Source organism: Branchiostoma floridae, chromosome 13 (genome assembly GCF_000003815.2).
Source record: "Branchiostoma floridae strain S238N-H82 chromosome 13, Bfl_VNyyK, whole genome shotgun sequence".
Lineage (NCBI taxonomy): Eukaryota > Metazoa > Chordata > Leptocardii > Amphioxiformes > Branchiostomatidae > Branchiostoma > Branchiostoma floridae.
Window position 1 is genome coordinate 14,948,830 of NC_049991.1, and position 27,965 is coordinate 14,976,794.

Here is a 27,965-nt window from a genome sequence, read left to right on the forward strand (position 1 = left end):
GGTTCGGGCAAGTAATTTTTTTGTGTGCTTGCCCGATAGGACAAGTGAATTTTAGAAAACTTGTCCAACCCTGAAAAAGAGTCCTCGATGCAAAGAAAACCTAAACATTCTGTAAGCATCACTGCTCCATGCTGTCCTGTTCCACCTTGACGAAGCCAGTGGTACTGGAGAAATATTTTCCCTGCTTGTCACCCATTTTCTTCTCCGCTGCATTTGGATTCACAATCTCCAGACCCTGATGGGAAAAGAGCGAAATAAAATCTTAACTACAAAAGCATGGCACTTTCATCATCATCATAACCATCATCTTCTTAAATCACAGTGCATTTGTCAATAAGAACAACAAACACGTCAAAGAAGGTTAGGTTTCCACTAGGACGGCACTCTCACCGCTCTCTCTCTGCCAAATAAAATTTGACATATCGGTGATGATATCGCTCAACGAATTGTATAGAAAAGAAACAAATCTTTTTATACTTTGTTTATTTTTTTGTCTTCTCAGTCACACTTTTACGTTTTGTATAATATACCGAGTGTGAAAGCAAAGGTTACGCATATCCTATTTAGGTCGCAGTGAGAGCGCAGCGCGATCGCTGTCTAGTGGAAGGGGGGGTCGAAGATATGTGAAAAACCAGTTACTCAAGCAACTGGATATGATTTTGGAAACCTTTATTAACAAACAGTAGCATTGATAAAAGCATCTTCTTTCAATTTATGACTTTCTGAAAACAGAGACAAAGAAGTAATGCTCTTCACCACGGTTGAAAAAGGTTAAAACACAAAGTGAGTCATTTCATCAGGTTCTAAAATCACTGGATAACAACCAACATACAGATAATTTTCAACAATAGCCACTGTTTCGGTGATTGTCTGTCACCGGAAATACTGACTGGTTCTACTCCACAAAGCAACTAGGTGTTGCTGCTAGCAATGTGATGCCAAACATTGTCATACCAGTACATACAAAGATGTGATAGTACAAATATTTATATCTGTTGTAAATTAAGAACCCTGTTATATGGTGGAACATAACATAAGTGGAGACAAATGTCCAAGTCTCTGAAACACCATATTTGCTTTGAAGGAGTCTTGTCTTAAGAAAGTGAGCAATGTGTTCACCTGTAGTGGAGTGAAGGCTACACTTGAGGCTGTTCCTGACACCTGCCCTCTAACAGAGGTTCTCCCACCATAACTAATCTTTCCTGCGTACGTTGTTCTTCCTCCATACACCTGCTGCTTCTGAAGGTTTTTCTGATAAAAAAACAGAAGACATAAAACCATTCATTAATCCAACATGTACAGCTTTCCCATCATTTCCCCATGAAAGATATTCAAAAAATACTGCTTTATAGTGTAGAAAATTGCCATGTTTCATTTGGACCTCAACAACTACCAACATGCAAAAATTCAAACAAATTCATTAAAAGGGTCCTGAGTTATAGGTGTAAACGCACAAACACAGACAGAAACAGTACCCCATTGTAAGTAAACCTCCTTCCCAGAAGTAACAAGTAGTTTTCATCAATATAATAATAATTTTTTTACAATATAATAAATTGGTCAAGCATGAGAACTGTCCAAATATGCGACATAAAAGTATAAGACTTAATTCTGAGACATTTACATAATAAATCGGTCAGGCATGAGAGCTGTGCAAATATGCTACACGAAAGTAAAAGTGTAGTTGGCTAGGTATCAGCTGACTTTCAATGTTTCCTTCTCACCTGTAGTGTCTTGGAGATCTTGACCTGTGTCTTGTTGTCTACCTGTGGCCCACGGACTCTCCCTGTTCCTCCCTTCCCAACCATACCTAATGAGAAGCCCAGGTCGTCCTGGTAGGCATCCTCTTCAATCTGGAAGGGAAAAATAACCACATAAATAGGTTTTGATAAGTAATTGAATACACAGAATAGACAAAACTCAAATATAATAATGAATCTTCTGATTGAGCTAGTTAGTAGTAACAGCTGGCTCAGACATTTCACTAACCACCATGGCTAGCAAGTGAAAGGATTGAGCCAGTAGTCTCAATGGAGGCCGGCACTCAGGCTTTTACATGCAGTTAAGTGAATCTTTTGATAATAAGTCTATTTGACAAGCAAGGTGCAAAAATTAATTGAGTTGGACTGTCACCACAAGAAAAATAGAGCTAGTTACAGTACAGTGTACTACACTTCGCCTCTGCAAACTGCATTCTGTTGGCCTGTTTACTAAAAGTTGAAAAAATTAACTGAGTTGGACTGTCACCACAAGAGAAATAGAGCTAGTTGTAGTGTACAGTGTAGTATACTTCACCTCTGCAAACTGCCTTCTGTTATCCTGTTTTCTAAACTATGTCATCCCTAGCCTCTCTTAGTAACCCATCTACTTAACAATAACAAGCAAAGTAGGCGAGGTCCCTAAAAACTGGACTGTTACCACAAGAGAAACAGAGTTTGCACAGTGTCGTACACTTCACCTCTGCAAACTGCATTCTATTGGCCTGTTTTCTAAACTATGTCATCACTAGCCTCTCTTAGTAACCCATCTACTTAACAATAACAAAGTAGGCAATGTCTTAAAAACTGGACTATCACCACAAGAGAAATAGAGTTTGCACCATGCACTACACTTCACCTCTGCAAACTGCATTCTGTTGGCCTGTTTTCTAAACTCCGTCATCCCCAGCCTCTCCTTCATCTTCCTGTACCGCCGTCCTCCCCGCTTCTTCCTCCCGGGATCGATGGGCGCGGGTAGCGGCTTCTCGTGTTTGACGGGAGGAGGCTCCTGCCACTTGTCCAGCTTCTTCTGTATCTCGTCCTTGAGGTTGCTCCCGACAACGCCGCTGGCCGACTCGTGGAAACTGTCCACCCGCGCTGCTAGGGTGCACTTGGCTGATACCAAACGGGCAGCTTTTTTTCTTAGATCCTATAGCAACAAATGGAATACTTGTTCTTGTCACAGAGAGAGAGAGAGAGAGCAACTTAACATTTTCTATTGCTACTTCTGTTACATATAACTTCACCAGTTTGGCTTTTTTTTACCATTATCATCTTTTTCTCACACATCAACTGCTCTTGCTCTTATAAAGTGAATACTTTTCATTTTTGGCACATCAAAAGTGAAATGAACACAAAGGATAACAACACAGTGCCCCTACATCCTCCAAAGGGCTATGAACTACATTTACCTTCTGTCCTTTTGTATGTCTCTCACTTTAGTAGTACATCTTTAATATGTGGCTCTGTCAAAATAAGTAACTAACTTGTTGCAACCTGAATAAAGTCAAAGTTATTAACTTGAGTCCAGTGCCAGTCTGCCTGAAAGAAAAATAAATGTCAGAAGAAGTACCCACCGCAGGCATATTCTGCACCTGCTCACTGTAGTAGATGAAGCCGGTGTGGGGCATGATGGCAGTGGAGGAGAAACCAGCTAGTGTTCTCTTCTGGGCACCCAGAACCAGCACGTTACAGGACGGCATCTTGGAGAGAGAAGTCAGGCCTCCTGCCACACCTGAATAACAGGAGTGCCATTGGGTTAATTTTTTTTAGATGGCTTCAAATAGTAGTGACCTGTTGTTATCACAAGCTGACCCTTGAAGCATTTTAATGGTAATGCAATATTCTAACTTCAAATTGAAAAAAAATGGTTTAATGAGTATTTTTCACATCACATCATCTTCATGTCCAAATTTAAAGAGGCCCTCTGGGCACTTAGCTGTTTAAATGTTTGAATCATTTTAATACAAACTACAGTTAAGGATAGACTACACTCTACGTGTGTTGTTCTAATTACTGAGATTTTGGAAACGAAATAAGAATTGTTTCTAAAACAGTGGTAAAATTAAAAATGGACTCCCCAAGCACAAACTTACCCATGAGTTTGGCGGCTGTTGATGCCCCTACAATGATGGACAAGTTTGGAGCGATGAAGGACATTCTGGACTCCACGTACTCATAGATCTTCAGCTTGGCTGCGTTCAGGTCCACGGCCATGTCACAGGCCTCGTTTATGTCATTCAGGTCATCTGAGGACAGGATAGACCTGAGAGGGGAAAAAAAGTTTCTGTCACCTCTAGGCATGATGAATAATAATATTTATAAACCTGTCAACAAAAAAGAGCCATGAAGTTTTATGAAGAGCAAGCAGTTTTATTTTCTATTTCTTTTTCTCCAAGTCAAATGCAGCCACACTCTTAAGCCTTTGGACAATGATGTGATTCATGTACTGCTCCTTACAGATTAAAACAGTTGTATGCTCCTGCAAGTTTTTGGCTATGTATTTAGAAAAGTGATAATTAAATCATACTCTGCTGGGAGAGCTTGGATGCATTAGCCATGACATGAGAGATGCTGCCTGGCCAGAACCTCCCAGAGTAATCATTGTCTGATGGAAGCTGCAATATAGAAAATGATGTCTACCAAGACAAAAAGAGTTTAGGAAGAGATTAAATCATTTCCACACAAACCTACCCTTGAGTGGTGGAGGCGGTGACACTGACCACCATGATGGTAGCGTTTGTCAGGATGGTCGGGAGGACTTCGTTGTTCTTTGTCTTTTCTAGATCATTGCCAATCTCCTGTTCAACAGAAAAAAAAAAACATTGACTGTTAACATCTCAATGTAAAAGTAGGTCTGGAAAATTTTGTGATTCAGAACTCTTCAGCTCTATACACAGTCTTTCAAAATATGTGTACATCAAGTTTACAGTGTAAGGGGCATTCTGAAGTCCAGCCTTGTTATGCTTTGGTTGCTCCCTAAAGGTATCTTTCTGCCAACAACGGAATAGCCCCATATGCTGGTTGCAACAAACCGTAGGGGATACAAATCAAAGCATAGAGATCCCAAATGCCCAACTGAGCTGGGTGAGAACCGTGTGCATGCACATCATTTGGACAATATACATGTATGTTTACCTAGAACACAGGGATAAGACACTAACCCTGACAGTCCTGATGTAGTCCAGTGCCATGGGGACCAGAGACTCCAGCTCAGGAAATCTTTTGGAGTAGATGTCACGGACAAACTTGTGGATGATGTCTGTGGAGGAAGCATACAAGTTAAAACCTCACTGGCACTGGTATAATGTTTTCTTACCAAAGAAAAACTTGCCATCATCAAAGCTTGACATCTGAGGAAGCACATCTAATGCTCTTAAGATAGAGGACAAGAGATGATAAACCAGACAGTAACTGAGTTAGAGTGTCCGCAAACTGTGAGAAATGTCCAGTGTATTGTTTCATGACTACAGGTTTGTAAGTCTTGGTACTCCTTTGCAGACAACAATGACTCTCATTATACTCTTCATCAAATTCATGGGGTGTATGACATCATGTGGCTTCTGAGACCAAAAATTGATGTACAGAGACGTCTAAACTTTGCACTTTGTGGTTTGTTGTGAAAAGTTATGAGTAATGCAGTATCCTGTATATTACTGATGAAAAGAAGAACAAGCCATACTTACTGATCTCATTCTCAATCTCCACAGTGAGGTTGTTAGCTTCCACAATCAGCTGGTACTCTGGGTCAGCTTCCACTGGTCCCACCACTGGGGGAGAGGCAAGGGCTTGGTCAAGATGTTTTCATTTGGACAAACTAATGAAGATGACATACCAAACTAATAATCTTGGTCCTAATGAATCTTATGCGTTGTATTACATATATTACAGCATAGTTCTCAACAAGCAAGTCAAATGGATGTAAAGCTAAAAAGCTGCAACCACTATGAAAAGGTACACAGGTATACAAGGCAGTCTTTGCAATACAAGAAAGGGCGAGCTATTGACAGGATGTTCTAGCCTTTTCACTACCATCTTCTGTAGTGACTGCTGGCTCAATCCTTTCGCTTGAAAAAGGATTAAGCCAGCAGTTACTACGAGGATGTACTCAGGAGGCTAAGGATGTTCTTGTCAATATCCATGTCAAAAATACAGGCCATTCACTGTAAGTAGTGATTCACTGTAAGTAGTGATTAACTGTAAGTAGTGTAACCCTGACATACTTTCATCCCTGAAGCCGCTGCTTGTGTAGTGATCGATCTGTTCCATGATGTGTTTTAACTGCTGCGAATCCCGCAGCTTGGCGATGGAGGCGATCCCGTCCTGCTTCACCTCCATCTCCATGGTAACCTCCTCCACATCCTCGATCTCCTTCTCCTCATTCTCCGGAGCCTCCTCCTCCAGATCAGCCAGGAGCTCGTCTGCTAGAGACATCCTGATTGGCTGGCAGTCTCAGCTGGGCACAGAATACCTGAAGTTGTGAACAAAGGGATCAGAACAGCTGTAATGTTAATAATAGTATTGTAAAAGGGTAAAATGTTTGCGCTGGTTATGTATGTTAATTACAGTTTTCGCTGTGACCTCTTTACTGCAAACTTTATATACCACCAGTGACCACTTATTGCTGTGTTTCAAACACAAAGTAAACACCACTGAACACCCCATTTCCCAAAAATAACTAGATACTGTACTGGAATTGAATTATTTTGACTAGTTCATTCTGCTTTTGCTGAAGAAGAGTGATGGATGTCACTCGAAACGTCCGGAAGTAAATATCCGTTTTTTATCCAGTTGTAGAAATTGAATTGTATTTGAATATCGCTGTGGCTATTGACACACTCAGTGTGCCAATAGCCAAACAGGCTATTGACACACCGAGATGCCAGTCAGCCAATCAGAGCTTGTAACGCTCCTTTCTGGCAATATTTTACACAAGCAATAGTTGATTAGACATTGTTCGGAAGATTAGACATTGGAATCTTTGAATCTTGGAATGAACGGACGTATTCAAGTTATGCCCTACATTTGGATACCTGTTAATACAGCCCTCATCGTGAATGTTTGGCGTAGCGTAGTGGATAGAGCGTTGGACCCGGGAATTCGTGACAGCAACTCCGACCCGGTTCGAGTCCGCGCCCGAGTTTTTTTAAATTTTTTTTTTCAATTTTTTCTTGTCCCTTTTTAAACATCCATTTGATATAAGAATATTTTATATATAAACAACTTTTAAAGTTTCTGTTAACATCATAAACCAAAAATAACACTGACCACAAAACATGTCATAATTTTCGGCCGTGTGGTTCCGGCGCTATCGGCAGCGACTCAGAAGAATATTTCTTTCACATTAAAAATAATGGAGGTAAAACAACAACTATAACTTCGCTTCCTTAGTGATATAAGTTTTGAGGCCGCAAATTCTCCAATACGGCAGGAATTCGTCGGTAAACACAGCTGAAAACGTGTTCCTGACCGATCCAACATGGCTGCCATGATCACATGCGGTGACAGTAAAACTAGCACCCTATATGATAGCAGATTCCGATGTTTAAAATTGTGCCGTAAACACGTGAAAAAGATCGTATTTTGGTTTGATAATGGACACAGGATGCCATTTGTATTTTTCAGAGTGTTGATTGTCAAATATAATCGTAAGATTTCCTCATTTTAGTGGTTTCTAGCACTGGGTGTGTCAATAGCCTAAACAGGCTATCGCCACACTGAGTGTGCCAATAGCCTAAACAGGCTATCGACACACTCAGTGTGTCAATAGCCTGTTTAGGCTATCGACACACTGGGTGTGTCAATAGCCTCGCTCTTTGAATATTACTTACCTGGATGTCTGCAGGTAAGAAATAAAAGCATAAAACAGTACATTGAACATGGAATAGACACTATTTAATACCAGAACAAAACAGAAGCATGCACTGGTGCTGGTCCAAAGCATCCCATCCCAAACAAATGCCCCCCTCCCTCCTCGCTAAAACCCTTGACTGCTTTGATAATTTCAAGCCACAAAAATGATTCCGAAACATTCGAACATCTCAGAATATACGAAAACTGTGAGAATGTACTTACAGTTCCTCACAGCACTACAGAAGGAGTGCCAAACAGACGTTTTCCCGAAGTTGATGGCCCAAATTTCGCCTCACGCTGTTTCGACGTTCAGTAGGCAAAGCATTGTGGGAAATTTGCCATATCCACTGCAAAAAGAGGTGAATCGAATAACAATTCTTTAAATACATACAAAAGATAAGCTATGATAGTATAAATAAAAGTACAGAAAGATACTTTAACTTACTTTCAGATTCCTTTAATGCAGTCAATCATCAATATCATGTAAATTAGGGTACAAACAGGCTGATGTAACAATTTTATACCCCTATAGAGTAATGTAATACTAATAACCTGTCAGGGTTAGAGGTTACGTGGCTTGGTGAATCAGTGGGTTCGGGAGCGTGCTCTGGACTTGGTGGAAAAACTTCAATTTCTCCCTCAACAAACCTATCTGTAGCGTGCAGGCATGGTCATGGAAGACGGCAAAGAAGAGCGGACTCTGTGGGTCGGGAACCTCAGCTCTCAAGTCACGGAGGAGCTTCTTTATGAGCTTTTTCTCCAGGTCTGATTTGGAAATCTTATAATGAATTTGTTGCCAGCAAAATGCGGAGTGGTTGTTTGTATGATAAAGTCTAGTATAACGCCTATTAATGATGATAGTGAAATTATGGTAATCAATTAATGGGTCCTTAATAGTCTATGAATATGATACCACATTTACAATAAGCAGCCATCACAATGATGAGCATCAAAACACACATCATAACTTTCTACAGAAACTAAGCATTTTAATGCGCTTCGGCCGCTTCCTAATTTTCCAAGGAAAGAAGTAAATTACTTTTGGAGCTTGAATAAACAGTTTATGTTTTGTTACATTTCAGGCTGGTCCGCTTGTTGGAGTCAAAATCCCTATGGATGCCAACACCGGCAAGCCTAGGAGCTACGCGTTCATAGAGTTCAAACACGCTGTCTCCGTCCCCTACACCATCGAACTGATGAACGGCATCCGGCTGCACGAGCAATCGCTGCGCCTGCAGTGCCGCACCGGCTCCAAGCACGCCAGTCCCGCACATGGCGGCGTGGACAGCCCCAACGCCACCCCCACCCACCAGCCACAGTTCGCCTCCCCCACCCCGCCCCAGCTCCAGAGGGCCTTCACCATCCCCGCCATGAACCCCCCACCCCAGGGGTTCAACCACCTGCTGGGGTTCCCCACCCCCATGACCCCAGGGGCAGGCATGATGCCGTCCCCCATGGGCTTGCCGATGATGAACCCTCACCAGATGGCACAACAGGTAAATATGACTGCATAGCCGGCATGTGGAATTTTGTCAGTTTTACCACTTTTCAAGTACAGGATAGGTGCTAGCCTGTTTTAACGTGTTAACAGGCATTTCTCTCTGGCTTTCTATTTTCTCAAAAGTTTTGGCACAGAAACAAATTTTGAATGCTCACCAACTAGAGAACAAATTGTTAAATCCTGAAAAACAAGTCTTTTCTTCTTTATTTAGTTGAAAACTGTTTCTTCTCTGTTTGTCTGTGTGTCTCTCTATCAAGTCACCACCTTTGGTAGAGAGTGGTCCAGATGATGTAAGTATGGACTACTAGAGACTGTCTTTTTCGTGTTTTGTGACTTATTTCAACATACATTGTACTATATGTATGTAGATTTGAACTTGTCCTCTTCATCCCATGTGACACATAAGGCTGTGATCAGTTTCTTCCACTGGTGTCTAGGTATGCAAAAAGGTAAAAATTGAAGCTATAGAACCTCAAACTCAGGAGAAAGCACGATGCTGGGTATCTAATGTATTCAGATGTAATAATGACATTCGGAACATTGTTCTTACAGATGCAAAGAACGCCGATGAATCAACAGATGCAGATGAGCCACCACAGGTCAAACTACAACAACATGGGCAATCGGAACGACTACAGTCCCATGGACACCCCTCACAGGGGATCCAGGGACAGAGACCACAGAGACCAGCGGGGCTGGGGAAGGGATTCGGACTACCGTGGGGGGAGGGACGCAGATTATCGTGACCGCAGCAGGGACAGAGATAACAGGAGAGATAGCAGACACTATCAGCACAGGAGATAGGGCTTTTGTTGTGTGGTTCCCTGAGATTCTTTGAAGATATGGACAATAGATTGTTTTTCAACATAAAGGACATGGACTTTTTTTTACTGCATTTCTGGCTTGATTACTTTTCTCTCTGTAGAGAGATGGGGATAAAAACTAGTTTTAAAGTGAACAACCTTTTTTCGTGTGAGGGGATTATATTAAGGCAAACATTGCTCATTGTTAATCTCCAGCCATACTTTGTGAATGGTTTTACTCAAGTTTTTTTACACAGTGGATCATTAGCATTGCTTTGGGCCTCCAGGCAATTTACAAATATGTCTTATGTCCCTAAGAAAGGTTTTACTAAGAGAGGCAATAACTACATGGTTGATCCATCCGGTGATGTTTTATTTTGTTTTTTAAATCCATTTTCTGTGTACATATTGGCTTTTACTACTAACAATGTACATACATGTATTTGATTTGATTGTTCAAGTTACTTGTACTAATCTAAGTTTAGTGTTGTCATAGATAGGTTTCACACTTTTGTAGCAACTGTGCAATGGTGGGGATGTTAGCTGCGCAACAAAAGATCTTATAGTTATACACACATAACCGGTTACTTAAAAACTATTACAGCACATGTTTTATATCTTGGATCATTCAACCATTTCCATCTAGAGTAAACTGAAACTGAAACTACATCACATGGACATTAAATATGACGGTTTTTGCTCTGTCCACAAGTCTGTGTTGTCTAATTTTTTTTACAGATGACATTATTCACGGTGTTGTTTTATATAACAAAGAAGCTAACGTAACCTCTCAATAGATGTGAAACAAGTAAGCAGTAAGCAAGCAGATGTGAATTTGTAGTATAGAGTTACACTGAGCTGCTCAGTTCAAGGAGGTTATATAGAGACCTCCTTGCTCAGTTCAATGCCCATGAAAGTGAAAAAAAAAAGACCTTTTAACATAAAAAATGGTGGTGGACAGCCACTCCTAGATTAAGGTTAGTCTATATAAAAATATCAATGAAGGATAAACCTTGATGCAAATGAAAATCTGTCTTTGTCGATACAGATTATATGGAGAGTATGCTGTTGGAGAAGTCCTGGCGAATTTGTAGCAAATATTCTATTTTATTAGCTTCAAGTTCACTCATTTTCCTGCCCCAAAATAGCGCTATTTTCAAAACGATATTTGAAATCGGTACAGCCCACATGGACCTAGTGGAAGACTGTTGAGGCACTTGTGTTACGTTGTTATTTATGTCCGCCAGAGGGCGCAGCTGAGTGGTGCACGCGATGAACGACTTTTGTGTTGCGTTACTCATCATATCTGCTAGGCGGCGTAGCTGAGACGTCGCTGAGATTGTAGACTATTTCAAGTACATTAGGGGTGTCTTGTTATGTCAACCTCGTAAATGAGAGGTTATGCCAGTTATAGTATACTAAAAGAAACCAATTATACCAGTAATAGTATAATTTATTTACTTAAAATAATTGAATTTGTATATTTTAGCTACAAAACGTGATTTTATATAGTGATTAATTTCAAAGCCTCCCCACAAACCTAATAGATTGTTCCTTGAAGATGGCGGCTGACTCAAACGGTTGAAGCAACAACAACATTCAAGCAGACGCAATTAATTCACTTTTCGGTGAAATTTCAGCGTTTTCGTGAGTATCCACATGTGTAGTTACAATACAAGGAGATACTTAGCTTGTTACATGATGCTTTGATTTGTTTCCATTCAGATTTCGTCATTTTTAGATTCTGGAGCGTTATTCGATTTTACAAATTCAGTTTCAATTTCATGGCCTTGGTTTGTCTTTGTAAAAGTTGTACTTGTAGTTCAAGCAATCCACTCATTGTGCAATATCCTTACTGCGAAAAATATCTAGATTCCTATATCTGTGTATTGAAAGCAATTTTGACGAATCCACCAAACTGTGGATTTTGAAAGGAGCGTAAGTACATTTGCTTTTACGGCCGGATGCATGTCGAACAGTAAGATGCTAATTATGGCTTTTGTTGTAAAGTTGAGTTATATCTTGTATCCAATGATTCCAATGTATTTCTAAACATGAACTTTTGCATAATATTAAACGTTGTAGCGCCTCGACCACGTACTAGTATAAGATTATTAATCATTAGCCGTATGAAGATCAAATTTATAAGTTACCAAGCACCAACACAATGTTGAAATTACCCTGAGTACAAAGGCTCTTTCCAAAATGATACCAACACCTTGACCAACACACCAGTCTGATTCTTATCCATTACAGGCAGCAAATATTTGCCAATATATCTATATAATCAATTTATTAAATGTATAGGTAGCATGTCTGAAAAACTTAGAGCTAAGCAGGATATACAAGACAAAGGGAAAAAACAAGATGGTGTAATTACATTTGTAATTTAAAATTGCTGTAGAAGGGTTAGGAGGTTTTTCATGTTTTAAGTTTGCAATCAAAACAATTCTGTAATACATGTTCATAATTAAAATTGGGAATGCATATTCGTGGTGTAGTGAAGAGCCACAAAACTAACACTGTAAACATTTCAAGATTTACAGTAGTGTGATAGATGATGGATTGAGGTTAAAAATTCTAAACGACAACAGGCTGACAATACAGAGGGTTGTGACCTGGATACCAGACCCCAGCCCGATATCAATAATATCTATCGTGCAGAGACAAATTCGGGGGCCTGCTGTTGGCCCTAGAGCCGAGGAGTTGGGCTGTATAGGCTGTGAAAATAGTCTGGCATCCAGGCCAAGATGGATTTTGTCTAACTGCCATCTTTGCCCCTATAATATTACTTCAGGTATCACACTGACTGCGTTCACTTTCCGATCCCCAAACACAGTCACAGTTGTCATCACTATGGATGAGTTCCGTCGGCTGTACCTGCAGCTGTGTAAGGACCACGACACCGAACCTCAGGAGTCGGTACTGCAGCAGGTCAAGGAGCTGGGGTCGTCCCCGAAACATGGGCCCAGCAGACTGGATCTTTCCACTATCAGGTGCGAGAGCACTTACCTGAACTCTAAACTCATGGGCCCAGTAAACGGGATCTGTTTAACTATAACTAGTATCAATTAGGAACAAGAGCACTAACCCTAACCCCCAAACATGGGTCAATGAGTATTTTTATTCTAGACCTTCCACTGCCTGCCTTATATAATGTGTGATGATTGTAAAGTTTGTGACGGATACCCGAAAACAATTAGAATTTACTACAAATAGTGCAAGATTATACATGTTCTACTAGTATGACATGTACTTGTAACTTAATATGCATCATTATATGTTTTTCACTCAACATGTGTGTTGTTTCTGTAGCCTCCATGTGGACACGTGTGCAGTCCTGGGGAAGGCCTTGTCGACTGACCGGTCCTTCTCTGAGATCAGACTTGCTGACTGTATGCTGAATGAGGAAGGTACTACTACATGTACTTGTTAGAAATTACAACCCAGTGCCATAAATTTCTCTTTGGAAATTCCTTCACCATTATTATTGTGTATGACATTTTCATCCTTCAAGCTAAAAATTCAGAATCTCATGGAAGTCCGCTGTTTCTTTTCTCAGGTGCCAAATTGCTACTACATGGTTTGTGTTCTAACACAATGGTCAAGAACCTGGACCTCAAGGTATGTTGTTGCTGTGCATAGTGACACATAGGTCAGCAATTTCCTTGCTTACAGTTACTGTAGCAGAGTATATGTTTCCGGGGGAAAGGTTGCTAGCCCTCAATGTACCAGGGTATGTACAATTTAGTTTTTGTTTTATCAACTTCAAACTGCATTTGGATATTGTTTACTCACCGTATAAAGTGCACAAAGAGATTGTTTGCAATTTTACAGCATGCATTTATTTTGATAGATAGGAAAATTTATATTCATGTACAGTGGAAAAGAGCACAGTCTTTTGAAACGTGATTTTGTAATACAAAAATGTAACAAGAAGTATTTTCCCACAGCTGTATCCTGTTTATGTAAAGGTTGTACAGACACATGTTTACCTAGTTAATGGTTTGTGTCATGTTTTTCAGGGGAACAACTTGAGAGGTGTGGGTGCAGAGTCCATCGGAAAACTGTTGAAGTTTAACAAATCCCTAAGAAGGTCAGTGGACATGGAAGATGGTAGTGATTAGAATCGGATATGTGTTGGCAAATCATATGTTTTAATCAAGCCTTGCATTTGTAGAGGTTAGTCATCAATAACTGAAAACAAACTAACATAAAAGTACATATTACAAAGTACTTGTACAAAGTACATCCAATTTGGAAACATCACAACAATACTAGTACAATGTATTGCATTGCAACTTTAAAATGAGAAGTCAATTTATACACAAGGTCACAGTTTACTGGATCTAGAAGGTCCACTGGGTCAATTTTTTTGCATGACTGTGTACGATTTGCCCTTTTCTTCTGTTTTTGTTTAAAAAATATAATATTTATATATCCATCAATTTTATGTAAGGATCTTCAGTTTTTGGCTAGACTAGTTTAAGGTGATTTCCGTCCCAATAGGAACCTTTCTGTCTTGGGACACCGAGGGACGTGTCCTGTAGACAGCCAGCCCTTTAGTACTGACTATCCAAAAGCCCAAGGGAAATTATGTTACTATAATGTATTGGGTTTTAATTGCTGCTATCAATGTGTTTAATGTTGAGGTCATTGAAGTGTCCTTGTGGATTTGCTAATGTGTGAGATGTGGGGTAAACTGCCTAAGGGCATCTTGCTGCTATAGAATATGTTGGGGCTTGAAATTCATAAGCAGAATGTTAATGAAACCTTACTGCCACTCTTCAAAGCTTGAATAAAAAACTCTATTTCTGACTTTAAAATTTTTAAACAAGTTAGAGACAACAAAGAAGGGTTTATTTTTTCCTTACACTTTTCTTGTGTCTACTATCATGCAAACATGTAGCAGTGTTGAATATCATAATTTCATGTTCTGAAAGTGAGACATTCTGCACTTTCAGAACATGAAATGATACTCAACAGTGTTGGTTAGTTCAACAGTGTTAGTTCCATTGACATTTTTTTGTCTGAATGCACCCTCCTTGTCCCACAGTGTGTGTCTGGAGTGGAACTCCCTGGGCATGTTTGCCAGTTCCTTCACCATCCTGTGTGAGGGTCTGGGTGCTAACCACACGCTGCAGGTGTTGGACCTCAGGAACAACCAGATCACTCATGACGAGGCTGCCGAGATCGCAGCAGCTCTCAGGAAGAACCAAACTCTCAGGACATTAGGTGGGTATAGTGGACTGTACCTCTAGCTGGTTTCTTGTCCAAGACGTTTGTGTTAGACTTGGTAGGCTAGTATCTCTGTTCATAAACTGGACAGGTAAAATTATAATCATTAGCTTTTTGTAGGCCTTTGCCAAGGTAAAGAAATAGTTATGTGATCAGTCCCCTAGCAGCTTGTATTTAAACTGCAGATTACAATCATTTATGGAGACAACTTAAGCATTTCTACTATGGTATTCTGAGATTTGTAATCTACAAGTGCCATCTTAAGTTTCAGAATTTGACACTAACATATGACAATCACATTTATATATTTTCTGTGACATCTATACTCTATACTTTCCATTCCCAAAAGCTGCGTGGCCGAGCCCGGTTTGGAAATGTGATGTAGGCCTTAAAGCAGGATTTGTGTTCCCTTTTCCAGACTTGAGGTGGAACAATGCAGGGATAGTTGGAGGGAGGGAGCTGTTGTCTTCCCTCCAGCAGAACAAAACCCTGACTAAGATGGAGCTCAGTGGCAACAACGTGCCTGCAGACACCATCAAGGCTATAGGTAAAGATAACACTCCATCTGAGCCAAAGGGTGGTGATTTGCCATACTATTAAGTTGTCTTCTGTGTACATGTACTTCTTTACCTTTGACGGCAATTATTGGTGCTCCCTGATATGTAATATTTGATTCCTGTTATTGTCCTTATTTTGGAGGGGGGGGGGGGGTACTATAATTAAGGAATATCCTCGTGCAACTTGTTTCTGGGCTGTTTTTAACCGCTCAAAGTATCAAATTATGATGTAAATGTGAGAATACAGTGCAGTAGATGTCAATATCATGCAGATTGCCTTATTCAGAATATTTCCACTTTGACGCTGTAATATTGCTTAGGTTGCCTTTAATTGTTAAGGATTTTCAAAAGAGTCCAGCTCCAAAAAATATACATTTTCTATTGTTTCATGTTTCAGAACAAGCCCTGTCCACCAACGCTGACCGTATCCTGATGACCAGTGAGTACCAGGACAGGACCCGCATGCTGACCAACGAGATAGACAGCATCAAGAAGGACAGATCCCTGCAGGTGTGTGGGCTGAAGGCTGAAATCTGTTACCACACTACTTAGGTTTTACATCTGATTCAGTGCGCAGAGAAAGGGAAGTTGTTTCTATCATCCATGACTACGTGTAAAATATTCCATGTATTTGTGGCTATCTGTCTCCAAAAATGGTGACAAAAGTATCATTAAAGAAAGAAAACAATCAACTACATTGTGCAATATGAAAAGGTTCTATTCACTAGCTAAAAATGCTTGATACTGTAAATGCCTCTAAGTTCAAGGTCATTTGATTTTGCAGTAGGCAGAAATGGTCAGGAGTGTTCCCAGTGGTTTTCAGTTTGTGGGCAAATGACTCGGATCGGGGGAGCTAAGGTGTACAGAAGAGAAAACAGGCATTTTTGCAATAGTGGGGCTACCATAAAAGCCACAAACATTAAACCATGATGAAAATTTCAGCATTTACAGTGTATCAGTCATCAGTGATATGTCTCGTGGGATTTGGCTGTCTTCTCGGTATTAATGCCCATCTACAATGATTAACATGTAGGATCCGTCCCTGTAGACTCGGAGTGTCAGGCTCAGTAAGAACATCCATCTGTAGTACCACATGGGCATAAATCATTCATGGGCGCTGCTAGCCTGTAAGCCACCTGGGGACGGATCCAGGTGTTAAGGTAGTGTTTATAGACTGGCTCCCTAGAGGCCTGTAAGTCTGCATATTGTGGTTGTGTACTAAGCTGACTCAATAGTGAATGTTTGACACTTGTGCCTTGCTTGGTTTGATCTCTCTCTGTCTATTTCATGCCTAGAAAAATAAGCTATACCAGGGAGGCAGGTTTCTAACCAAAATCCATATTTAGTTTTGGTTAAAAACCTGGTGAACAACAGATTGCGTTCAGTCACCGATGAATGGTAGTGCTAGTGGATGCTGTCTAAAATGTCTGATCGTTTCCAAAATCAATCAGTTACTTTTTTAGTAAACGTTATGTTGCATAAACCAGGGAGTCATCATGACAGCTTACCGAGGCAGCCGCTCTAAACATGTGAGTTTAACTGGTTTTGATAGTTGCTTATTGTATTGAGAGGGGCCTAAGAAAGGGTTGTGGATAACAGGTAAGCACATTGTACAGTTGAACGATGAGTATGAAGAGAGTTAACGTTGTTGATCCAGTGTCTTGGTCCACATTCTTCTGGTATGTTATGAGGAGAAGGTATCTGTTAAAACAGGTAAGAAGATGTGATATGTTTTGTGGCACATGCTAGCTATAAATTGCAGAATTGCAGCTTGTGTTCTAAGTCCCAGTAGTTCCTGCCCTGTGAAACAAGGGAGCTGCTGCCATGGAGAAGTGGACACATGTAGATGGCTGTCTCCAAGACCTGTCCTAGGATGGATATTTTCTTGTTGGGAGAGACAAAGATTTCACCCTGTCCATTCAGAGTATCCAAATCCATGACTGATAAAAATGAATTCAATTTTCTGTAATCTTAAAATAACAGATTCAACAAATTGAATAAAAACCAACGGCATGCACTCTCAAACAATGAGTGGGAGTGAAAATATTTAATGCCTGAGTGTACATAAGTTGGAAACGGCTGTTATTGCCCTGCATACTAGCCTGGGGTACCATCCATTTTTTTCTGGGGCTTCTTGAACTTGCTGCCACAAAAAAATCAGGGCAGCAAGTGCAAGGAGCCCCTCTAGAAATCGGACAGCTATAGCTAGATACAGGCAGGATGCTTAAAGCTGACAGTACATTTTGTATCTGCTACCTGTGTTGTGCAGGTCAGTGACCTGTTGGACAGGATAGACCAGCAGAATGAGAATATGTCTAAGACACAACGCTCGTCGGCGCACAAGATTGGACGCCTGCAAGAAGCCCTGGAGGAGAGGAAGTCTAACTTCAATTCTCTGGCTGCCAAGTACGTTTTCTTTGTGTTGCAGAAATCATTGTGTTCTTAATGTGTATGGAGCATAATTTCTTAATCATATGTAACAATTTTTTCATGTCCAAAATGTTTGGATTTGAACAATTCGTATGACTTTACATGGTTTTATGTCACAGTCATTAACAAAGTATTTTCATGTACCTTTCAAGCAGTTACAAATTCCAGATTCTTATACTGCCCTGGGAGTTGCCAAAAATATTTTTCAACATTTATATATTATCTGCTTTTCTCAACATTTCTGGCATCACAAATCATCGGCTTCTGTCCTATTTTCACAACAATTCATCTGACATAGACTTCCGCAATAAGAAAATCATAATCTCTTTCAACAGATTGAAAATGACAGAAGCAGCCCTGGCATTGGCTGAGCAGAAGTCACATGATCTGGGGGAGCTGCTGACCAAGTCACGACAGGAGAACAACCAGTCACAGGTGCACCATCAGGCAGAGCTCATGAAGGAAAAAGAGGTAAGAAGCTCAACTTTGCTGAGGGAAAAAAATGAGAAAGTGTAAGCCTAAAAAATCTTAAGTCCAATTCCAGAATGATCTCTTCAGGGTAAAAGAGGTTAGTTAAAGAAATTCACCCCAAAGAAGAATTCAAAGTCGCGAAAACAAAATTGGGTCCTGTGGCACCCCTATTAAGAAATTTGTACAGATTTTCAATTTTTCATTTGAATTTTCAGTCCCAAATTGTAAGAGGAGACAAATGTTTTTTTTTAAAACACCACAGATATTTTTTTTGACACTTGTGACATTGATTGAAATTTTCAGTAACAAATTGTCACACATGAATTGCTTGCATTGAGATTGAAAACAGGACTCAGAGATTTAATCACCTTCAAGCCCTAAATGTGATAGATGAAGTGTGATGAGACAGTTGAAGTGAACTTTAATGGCTGTCATGTCTGCAGGACCGTAATGCTTCTGATGCCAAGATGAGGAAGGATCTGGCAGGGGTGCACGACAGGAACCTGCAGCTGGAGTCAAAGGTCAGGGCCACAAGTCACCGTTTCATTGATTTTGTGATGCCACTTGAAGATTGTACCGGTAACTAAAATGTGATATTTGATATGATATGAAAAGAGTTGATGATCTAGTTGACGTATATGGTGGGTCTTGAGTGTTGAAGAAAAGTTCTAGTGGGAGGTAGTGGTGCGTACCGAAGCTCACATTCCGGTTCAGGTCCGGACTCGAGTCCAAAGATTCCGGTTCAGGTCCGGACTTATAAGTCCGTTTTTTTACGGTCGCTAAAGTTTCCCAATTAACGTTAGACACAAGCATAAAGCGACTTGCTCTACTGCAGCTACCCATTTGCGTATCCGGCGCCCGCCGCTGGGCCGCATGCTATCAAAATATTACCAAAGACGACTGCATCATTTTCAAAGGTGTAGAAACATCGATTTTTAATAAAAACTATCGGGAAATCACGGCAAAATTCGACATTTTCCGCTTGTTTTTTCCGCTTTCCAGAAAACCGGTTTTTGACGTTCCGGTTTTAACCGGACTTGAACCGAAAGTTATAGCAAGTCCAAGTCCGGTTCGACGAACCGGTACGCACCACTAGTGGGAGGTAAATTTCTTTCCAATCTTTTGAATCAATGTGTATGGGCCATTCTTGTAGTGATTCAGCAACAATCTTAAAGAGGATCAATATCTATTGAGTTGTGTCAATACTTCAGTCTGTGACACCTTTCACCATACATGTAGACTGAAACTTTTTATGCAGATCTTGGCATGAAGTAGACTCCCTTGCAGTCTTCGGGAAGGGCTGTTGAGGAAGGGAGTTTGCAGAAACTCGCTATCACGGCAAACTCCCTTTCTCAACAAACTCCCTTTCCTGGCACAATAGAACATAGCCAACGTTGAAAATCGCAGACCAACGCGCCCCCCCCCCCCCCGTGTAGACTATTTGACATTCAGTAGTTTCTAGCGAGGACCAATCAGATAGCTGCTGGCAGGTCACTGACATTGGGCGATAACTGCGAGCTTTTCGCACCCTTCCTTATCATGCAAATGCCGTGAACTCAAATCAAGCAGGCATTATTGTTCGTCATTTTGCACCGTGCGGGAGCTTTACTTGCTCACAAACAACTCTACATATCAGTTTAAAAAGTTTACTTTGGTGATCAAAAGGTGATGGGACTGTAGCGAGTTTTCTTGCCATTAAACTTGTTGAAATGATGGCCTTACAGTTTATTTCCGTCTCTTTTATTACGCGCTTTTTTCATTAAATTGAATCGCAAGGCTTCGTGGCGTAGTTGACTGGTGATTGGATTTCTAACTTTTGGACCAGAGTTCGAACCTGACGTGGTGCAATTTTTTTTACTTTTTTAAAAAGTTTTTTTCTTTGTTGAATATTTTACTATTTATCACTATGCGGTCGTACTTTTGTAACTGAAGTGTTTCGCTTCTTGTCACTCCCCAAAAATGTTGTCACCCCAAAAAAGTTGTGACTTTTAGTACGTGTCACCCTATGTTTCAGTGCTATTTCCTTGCATTCACAAAAATAAAAACAGTACGTAGTTCTACAACTTACAACTTGTACCTTGTAACAAGGTAAAGAGACGTATCTGATGACCCGGTGTACAGCGGCTGTAGTAAGTTGTCAAATATATGCGTTATGCACTCAAGTCGTGTTGTTTGCTGATTATTCAGTCCGTCCTTCTATTCTATATAACCAGCATTCAAAGGGACCAGCTCATAAAAATACATGCTGCAAACTAAAGGAAGCCCCACAAAGATGTCCTTTGTAATGTAGTGACGGTATTTAACAGCTAGTAATCGACGGACAATAGGTATGAAACATTCCTCCCTGACCCTCGCGTACCACCGGTCTGACGTTAATTGGTTACTCTGCATTTGAAAGAACCGGCTTCATGGGCGTTGACCTCGCTAGAAATCTACTTCATAACATTTAGAGCTAGGCCCCCCCCCCCCCAAAAAAAACAGCCCCTTCCCGAAGACTGCAAGGGAGTCTAGGCATGAAGTAGCTATTTGGAATAGACTAAAAGCTCAATGTAGAATATATGAAATTACATGATGGACATAAATGTGCTTTTGACAAAATATTTAACATGTGGCTGGTGATGTTTACTATCTATATACAACTATGTTTTTGAAATCAACTAGATCTAATTAGACTGTGATTATAATAAAAAGATATACAACTACAACTTTGAGATTGGAACAACGAGAAATCACCGACTGTGGTTATTGGAAACCTTGATAGATGTCATTTGATTGACAGGTGGACGAGTTAGAGAGGCGGAACCGGGCCCAGCAGGACCAGGTGTTTGAGCTGAAGGAAACTGTCGCACATCTCAACGCACAGATCAAGGTTACAAACACACAGTCTGATGGTAAGGTTTGGTGCCAACAGAATTCTGTAGAGGACGTAAAATAAGATACAGTCAAACTTGCAAGTTTCCGGGGATTAGATTTCGCATTAACGGGAAAATGGAGTGTTTGCGGTGGTTTTGAGTTCATGGTAGCACCATCCCGCGTTGCATTTACAATTCTGTACTGTAGTCACATACTACAAATCGCCAGTCAGAAACCACTTACTGTTTACTTGGCAAAGGTACTACAAAGGGACAGAATAGTCTCAGACTGGCAGATTTTCAAATACTATTAGGTAAATAGTTATGTAACCAGTCATCATGGTATATTTGTGACTTCAAGAACAAGTGGTTACTATACCGTACTGTGTAAATCGTCAACTGAGTCAATCCTTTTATCTATTCTCACACATACAGAGAGACAACAGAGAGAACAGCAGAAGCACAAGGATGCCATGAAGGATGCAGAACACCTCAGGCAACAGGAGGTGGATCAAACATTACAGTACAGTTTTGTATACTAAGGTTACAGAATCTTCAGCAAATTGAAGTTGTTAGTTTCATAAATGAAGAAGGAGTAAGTCCCCAAACCCCAAATTTGATCCATATATGCATTACCTCTTTCATCTTACATTTTTGCCATAGTTATGGTTTTAGCTCTTACAACATGTAACTTCTCTTTGTAAAATGTTCCTGACATCCATGTATCTCCTCTTCCCCCTGCCAGGTGAGCAGAGTGCGGCTGGAGGCGGAGGAGACGGAGCGGGTTCTGAAGGAGCGCATACAGAAGATGGAGATGCACAGGATGGAACTGGAGGAGGTCAGAGTTATTGTCTCAACAGAGCCTAGAATCAGTGTTACTACTGTTAGGACAGCTAGTTTGGCCAATTTAAGACATTTAAAAAAAAGCACTAAACTGGCTGGAAGACATGAAGAAAAAAACGCAAAAGAAAAACGAACGCCTAAAAATGTCAATAAAACAGCTGGAGCCAAACCTCTTCTTGGAGAGTATGTTAGTACATATGTTGGTAGTATGGTGGCTAGTTTGTGGTAGCTTGGAGCCTTTGTACTTGAAGAATCATAGAAAATTGTCTTGCAGCCTAAGGCCAGAGCTGGTGCGGGTAAGTTTATATATACAAATGTAGCCACTGCAAGTATGCTGAGAAAACTAATTTGGTGACTCTAAAGGCAAAACAATTTCCAGCTGATTGTCACCTGATTGTCTTCCTCTGTGTTGCACTTGTGTCATCAAGCAGCATTTTGGTTTGTGCTATAGGAAATCAGTCGTCACAAGTCTTCCCTGGTGTCGGAGAAGTCAAAGAATGAGGAACAGTTGCAACAGGCCAAGACCAGGATCAAACATGAACAGGTACTTCTGCAACTTTCAGCTTCACTCTTGCTGTAGCTGTAGAGAAATACAAGCCTCCTCTATACAAAATTAGAGTGAGACCAATTGTACTGTATGGGGTCATATTGTGTTCAGATCCTGTCTTGTTACTTATCTTTTTCCCTTGCTGAAGGCACATTACACGTTACTTTCCTCACTCCATGCACTTGTAAAAAATGGGTACCTGACTTCGGTTGGGGAGGTAAATGGGAGTGGAAGGGGAGGTTTGAGCTCCACTTCCCAGTACATGCACATTTTTTTGTATAATGATCAGTGCAGATAGATCAGTTCTCAACGTAAAAAAAGCTTTCTCCTTCAAGATTCAAATGTGAACATTTCCACCTGTAGCAACAGCGGGTTACCCAGCTGGAAGAGAGGCTGCGCATGGAACAGATGTCCAAGGAAGAGTTACAGGTATTGTCACAATTATTACAATTTTTACAAGAGTACCCAAGGGACCTAGATAATCTGGTCATCTCAGACAAGCGGTCTTTTTAATGAAGAAGGAGAGTGACAAGCTGCAGAGCAAGACAGACAGTCAAGGATTTCAAAGTTCATCTCCTTAAATCATTGACATCCATGTTCAACTTGCAAATAGAATATATGTGTACATGAAATGTTATACCTACTGATTGAAGTAAAATTGAAATGCTTCCCAAATTTAGGGGTTTTCGTCCCTATTTTATGTATTTGTTGAATGGTTGTGATCTGAAAGCATTCCTGTGATAGTAATGCATGATTTGTACAAACTTTAGCCGCCTTGTTATGGAAAAAGCTTCCTTGGATCCTTGTCAATGGTTGGTTTTGTAAGTCTGCTTGAAAATTCTTTGATGTCAGAATTGTACGACAGCTTATGGTGATTGTGACTGCGCCATTAAATTGATATTTCTGTGTCCCCAGAACCACAGCGACCACCAGTCATCACAGATCACCGAGCTCCAGACCAAGCACACGGGGGCTGTCATGGAGGTCGAGGGCCTCAAGAGGAAGATAGAGGAGATCAACCAGGTGGGCGTTTCATTTGTTTTGTATACTGTAAATGCATTTAACTTTTTGCGGGATTTACTTTGAAATTCGCATTAGCAGGAAAATGGAGTGTTTGCGGTGGTTTTAAGTTTGCGGTACTGCCATAAACTGCAGTCTCATACTATAATGGAAAATGTTCGCAGTGGTTTTTAAGTTTGCGGTGAAGTGTTCACCGCAAAAACCGCGAACTTGAAACTACCGGGTGCTGCGAACATTTTTGCATTAATATTACTGGTACATGGTACAGGCTGAGTAAAACCAGACTGTAATGTTTGATGCACTCATGTACAGGGATGGACCCCTACCCTTCTTGATAAGTGTGGTGGGTTCTTTAACGTGCTTGAAGTTTGGCTCTCCTCAAATGCAGGACCTCCAACTTTTTATCCCATCCAGTAGGACATTCCTAGTAGTATCCATATAGTAGTATTTGATTATACTGCTGCTGAGGTCCCTGACACAGGGGTAGGCAGCAGTCGGCTAGTCTTCACTTCCTGACCATTGAATTTATACTCAAATGTTGTGTTTTGACAGCACCTTTTAACAAAATAGTTTTCTGAAGCCCAAGGCGACTACATAAAACAACCCTTCAACTCCTGATGTGCTTTTCAGGAGCTTGCTGGGAAGAATGCGGAGAAGATGACAGCCGTGGAGAAGGTTCGACTGGAGCTGAATCAGCAGACGTCCAAACTGGAGGCTGAGAAACTTGCCAACAGCGAGCTGAACGAGAGGCTGGAGAAAGTAGAAAAACAACTCAGAGGTCAGACTTCTATTGATGTAGATGCAATGCAGGAAATTTTGTTTGACTGAGACCCAGGATTTCTGATTTAAACATTCCTGTCATTGAGGTGTTACAGAACTAGGAGTGGGTACCAGTGCAGAAAATTCAGGTAGAGGTACGGTCCAGGTCCAGAGGATCAGACTTCCATTGATTAAGATGCAGCGCAAGCAGTTTTGATAGTAAGACTGGCACTTAGTTGCTGTTGCCCCAGAATTTCTGATTTAAAAGGCTACACATTAACCAGTATAATTCTCGTTATTGAGATGTTAAGGTTCATATTCTTAACAGGTGTTAATCCAAGGTTTGAGAAAGGGTGAGGTGTCTATCACAGGCCTTGGCTGGCAAACCATGATTAATGGTTGGCACGTTGCAAAGGAAAATTTTGGTTTCATTGTAAATTTGTTAACTTTCATTGTTGAATCTGACATTTTAAACTCAAAAAATATATTTTCATGTCATCAAATCAACATTCTGTCTATCACAAGACTGAAGCAAATTTCCATCCTGGGTTGGAGGGAATGTCCTAGAGAAAACCCTGGCCCTGTACATGTATCTTTGTGTCCTTGACAGTCAGGATGTTCAAGTACATCAATATAATTTGCAGCCTCAAAGGTCCTTGTTAACATCTCCAGACACATCCTTAATTCAACTCTTCCTCCGCATGATTTACGACACAGTTAACACAGGGCTGTACCCTAGTCATACTTCATAGCTCTGCCTGTCTCTTACTCTGCAATGATGAATGAACTTGAACACACAATTGGCCAGAAGCCATCTCATGAGCAATGGGAGTAGAATACAAATTCACCTGTGGCCCATTTAGTTGAACGTGAAGGATATACTTGTTCATGGAGAATGGCTGGTTCCCCCTTGATCTTTAAAGGAAATCACTGGAGGAGTTTTATCTGTTAGATTGTTTAACTGTTAGTGCCATAAGATCATGTAGCTTGTATTGAAGACTTTGTTGTGTAAGAATTATGTTAAATTTATTAACAATACACATGTTGCCATGAATTACTATGATGTGATACACATGGCATTAATAATAGGTACTTTTCTTGTACTTTTCTACTTGCTTCAGAGACTGACATAAGAAAATTTTGAACAAATCAGTGACCTAAAAAAAAAGAACTGCAATGTTTACTATCCTCCTTTTATTACAAGGATGCTAATCTCCAAGCATATCCTAAGGTGCCATAAGATAGTATCAATGCTGGCCAAGGAGTATAGCCGGCCAAAGGGAGTCAAATGGCCACCTACGGTGGGTTTGATACTATATTACGCCACCGTGGATCTGCTTGGAGATTACAAGGATGCATCATAACAAATCATTGACTTGCCCTCAGATAGGACGTTAAATGGAGGTCCCACACCTCAAGTACATTAAAGAAGACACCACACAAGACTAGGGGTCCTTCCCAGAGTGAGTGGATCAAACCTCACAGCCTGGTTTCTGGGTTGACATCTTGAAATGGTGATGTCACCTTTTACTTTTAGGATTTATGTCAATCCTTCAACAAATAAGATACAACTTCAACAAGTAAAATTAACTACTGTAAATACAGAAACTTTTGTGGTGGTTTGATGTTTGCGGTTTTCACGGTGACAGCTTCACCACGAGCTTAAAACCACCGCAAACATTTTTCCATGGCGGTAAGAGACTACAGTGCATGGTGCTACCGCGAACTTAAAACCACCGTGAAAAGTCCTTTTTCCTGCTACTGCAAAATTAAATCCCCGCGAACTTGTATTTATAGTATTTATATGTAAATAAAAAATGCTGGTTTTAATTTTACCTCCTTTTGGTCCTACAATCCTCCCATCTCCCTTTCTCTCCAGACCAGAACCACCGGCACCGTGAGGAGAGGCGCGACCTTGAGACGGAGGTGACATCCCTGAGGGAGCAGGTCCGGATGAAGGATGCTGAGATCAGCAGGATCAGGGATGAGGAGGCGCAGAGAGCCAGGATGCTGCAGTCGGCCATCAATAACTATGTGGGCGGAGCTACCGGGGGAAGGAGCTGATACAAACCATGGAATCTCAGTGAGGCCACACCAACTTAATTTCTCGGTTCTCAAATTCTTTGTAAAAATAATGCTGGGTTGGAATATCATCATAACTGAATGAATGATTGGTTTATTTGCAACAAATAAGCATACACATACATACCGTTACAACCTTACATTGCTAAATTAGGGTATGAGACGTAAACATTTTTTAAAAATTCATTCAACAATGTTTAACTAAAAGGTAAGGTGGTATTTCTGAATCTGGATGTTCTACATCTGAACTGTATAATTATGAAAATATAGTCTGAGCGGAAAGTCTGTACCTTAGTCGATACAGTTTCAGAAACTGACGTGAACAGATTGAAAAGCATGTTTTACTCCCAGCCTCCTGTTCTTATGATTTTACAAAACATTTCTTAGAAACAACAAGTTAAATTGGTGTGGCCTTAAATTGTAAGACGTACAGAGCATTGCCATTATCTTAAAATGATCTTTTTCAGCAGGTAACAATATGTTAAAAACATACCTGACAGATAAGAATGAAATAGAATCAGCAATGTAGAGCAGTGATCTTACAGGATATTTTTTGCAGCCAAAAATGTCTTCTTACAAGAAGTGAATGCTGGGAATGAAGAGTACTAATATCATCCTTTTACCAACAATATTTTTCTACAGTCTGAAACTTTTTTTACATCCTGAACATGGTTCTACTGTATGTGTGTCACTGTCAATTATACTAAATTTTTATGTACTGTGTGTGCCATTGAGTCTTTCACACAATCACAGGTTACTTCACTTGAAAATTGCACTGTATTGCCATTCTGTACTAGCATTATTTTAGATCATGTAAAACTGTCTTCCAGTTAGTCCTTCGAAGTTCAAGGATAGCTGAAAAATCTAGAGGAATGAATTCTACTGTCCTCATATAAATGTTGTGTTTGAAACTCACATTTTACCTTAAGCAATTTTTTCCGTTTTAAACTCACATTGTACCTTTTCTGTAGCTTTATTCACAGAGACCCTGTACATACATTAGTTGTTCTAATAAATGTATTGAGCAATAAAACAGAAATGTCATATATTAAAGTGCTTTATACAATGTGTACTTGAAGGGTTTGGAATGATTTTTTTGAAAAAGTAAAAAAGACCGTGAAAAAAAGAGGATGCTGCCTTCATTATGAAATCTAAATATGGCTATGCTCGCATGGATGTCATTCATATAATTGAATGCATTACCCAAGCACAAAATGAAAGCTGGAGACCCTGTTTAGAATATGTATTAACG

At 40.4% G+C, this 27,965-nt stretch overlaps 3 protein-coding genes across 5 annotated transcripts; 2 read left to right on the forward strand and 1 right to left on the reverse strand.

Annotated features, from left to right (window-relative positions):
* Positions 1-78: 78 nt before the first annotated feature.
* On the reverse strand, positions 79-7,974 carry LOC118428792 (U4/U6 small nuclear ribonucleoprotein Prp31-like). Of its 3 annotated transcripts, XM_035839000.1 has the most exons (12): positions 7,833-7,974; positions 5,981-6,228; positions 5,444-5,527; positions 4,922-5,019; positions 4,452-4,558; positions 3,854-4,023; positions 3,335-3,492; positions 2,626-2,907; positions 2,180-2,188; positions 1,725-1,853; positions 1,120-1,251; positions 79-235 (listed from the first exon to the last, which is right to left on the reverse strand). In XM_035839000.1, the coding sequence occupies exons 2-12, from the start codon at positions 6,189-6,191 to the stop codon at positions 119-121; spliced, it is 1,497 nt and encodes a 498-aa protein (XP_035694893.1). In that variant the 5' UTR covers positions 6,192-6,228; positions 7,833-7,974; the 3' UTR covers positions 79-118. The 3 variants fall into 3 exon arrangements, with proteins under 3 accessions (XP_035694893.1, XP_035694891.1, XP_035694892.1); XM_035838998.1 differs by lacking the exon at positions 2,180-2,188 and having other exon boundaries at positions 2,617-2,907; positions 7,833-7,973; XM_035838999.1 differs by lacking the exon at positions 2,180-2,188 and having other exon boundaries at positions 2,617-2,907; positions 7,878-7,944.
* Positions 7,975-8,161: 187 nt separating this feature from the next.
* LOC118428793 (RNA-binding protein 7-like) lies at positions 8,162-10,622 on the forward strand. The gene is made up of 3 exons (XM_035839001.1): positions 8,162-8,373; positions 8,693-9,106; positions 9,664-10,622. The coding sequence occupies exons 1-3, from the start codon at positions 8,278-8,280 to the stop codon at positions 9,913-9,915; spliced, it is 762 nt and encodes a 253-aa protein (XP_035694894.1). The 5' UTR covers positions 8,162-8,277; the 3' UTR covers positions 9,916-10,622.
* Positions 10,623-11,431: 809 nt separating this feature from the next.
* Positions 11,432-27,759, forward strand: LOC118428794 (leucine-rich repeat-containing protein 45-like). Its single transcript, XM_035839002.1, has 19 exons — positions 11,432-11,561; positions 12,754-12,910; positions 13,230-13,327; positions 13,477-13,538; positions 13,940-14,010; positions 14,971-15,149; positions 15,571-15,699; positions 16,107-16,219; positions 17,979-18,115; positions 18,475-18,610; positions 19,054-19,131; positions 21,390-21,501; positions 21,898-21,968; positions 22,208-22,300; positions 22,757-22,849; positions 23,216-23,281; positions 23,768-23,875; positions 24,503-24,650; positions 26,511-27,759. The coding sequence occupies exons 2-19, from the start codon at positions 12,771-12,773 to the stop codon at positions 26,693-26,695; spliced, it is 2,019 nt and encodes a 672-aa protein (XP_035694895.1). The 5' UTR covers positions 11,432-11,561; positions 12,754-12,770; the 3' UTR covers positions 26,696-27,759.
* The last annotated feature ends 206 nt before the right edge of the window (positions 27,760-27,965 follow it).

Coding starts and splice junctions, on each gene's coding strand:
- LOC118428792 (XM_035839000.1), bottom strand. CDS start 6,191: ATGTCTCTAGCAGACGAGCTCCTGGCTGATCTGGAGGAGGAGGCTCCG. Junction 5,528..5,980: donor CAGCGGCTTCAGGGATGAAA/GTATGTCAGGGT, acceptor CCTCTCCCCCAG/TGGTGGGACCAGTGGAAGCT. Junction 4,024..4,451: donor ACCGCCTCCACCACTCAAGG/GTAGGTTTGTGT, acceptor TTCCCCTCTCAG/GTCTATCCTGTCCTCAGATG.
- LOC118428793 (XM_035839001.1), top strand. CDS start 8,278: ATGGTCATGGAAGACGGCAAAGAAGAGCGGACTCTGTGGGTCGGGAAC. Junction 8,374..8,692: donor TTTATGAGCTTTTTCTCCAG/GTCTGATTTGGA, acceptor GTTACATTTCAG/GCTGGTCCGCTTGTTGGAGT. Junction 9,107..9,663: donor CTCACCAGATGGCACAACAG/GTAAATATGACT, acceptor TTGTTCTTACAG/ATGCAAAGAACGCCGATGAA.
- LOC118428794 (XM_035839002.1), top strand. CDS start 12,771: ATGGATGAGTTCCGTCGGCTGTACCTGCAGCTGTGTAAGGACCACGAC. Junction 21,502..21,897: donor TACAAACACACAGTCTGATG/GTAAGGTTTGGT, acceptor TCACACATACAG/AGAGACAACAGAGAGAACAG. Junction 23,282..23,767: donor TGTCCAAGGAAGAGTTACAG/GTATTGTCACAA, acceptor CTGTGTCCCCAG/AACCACAGCGACCACCAGTC.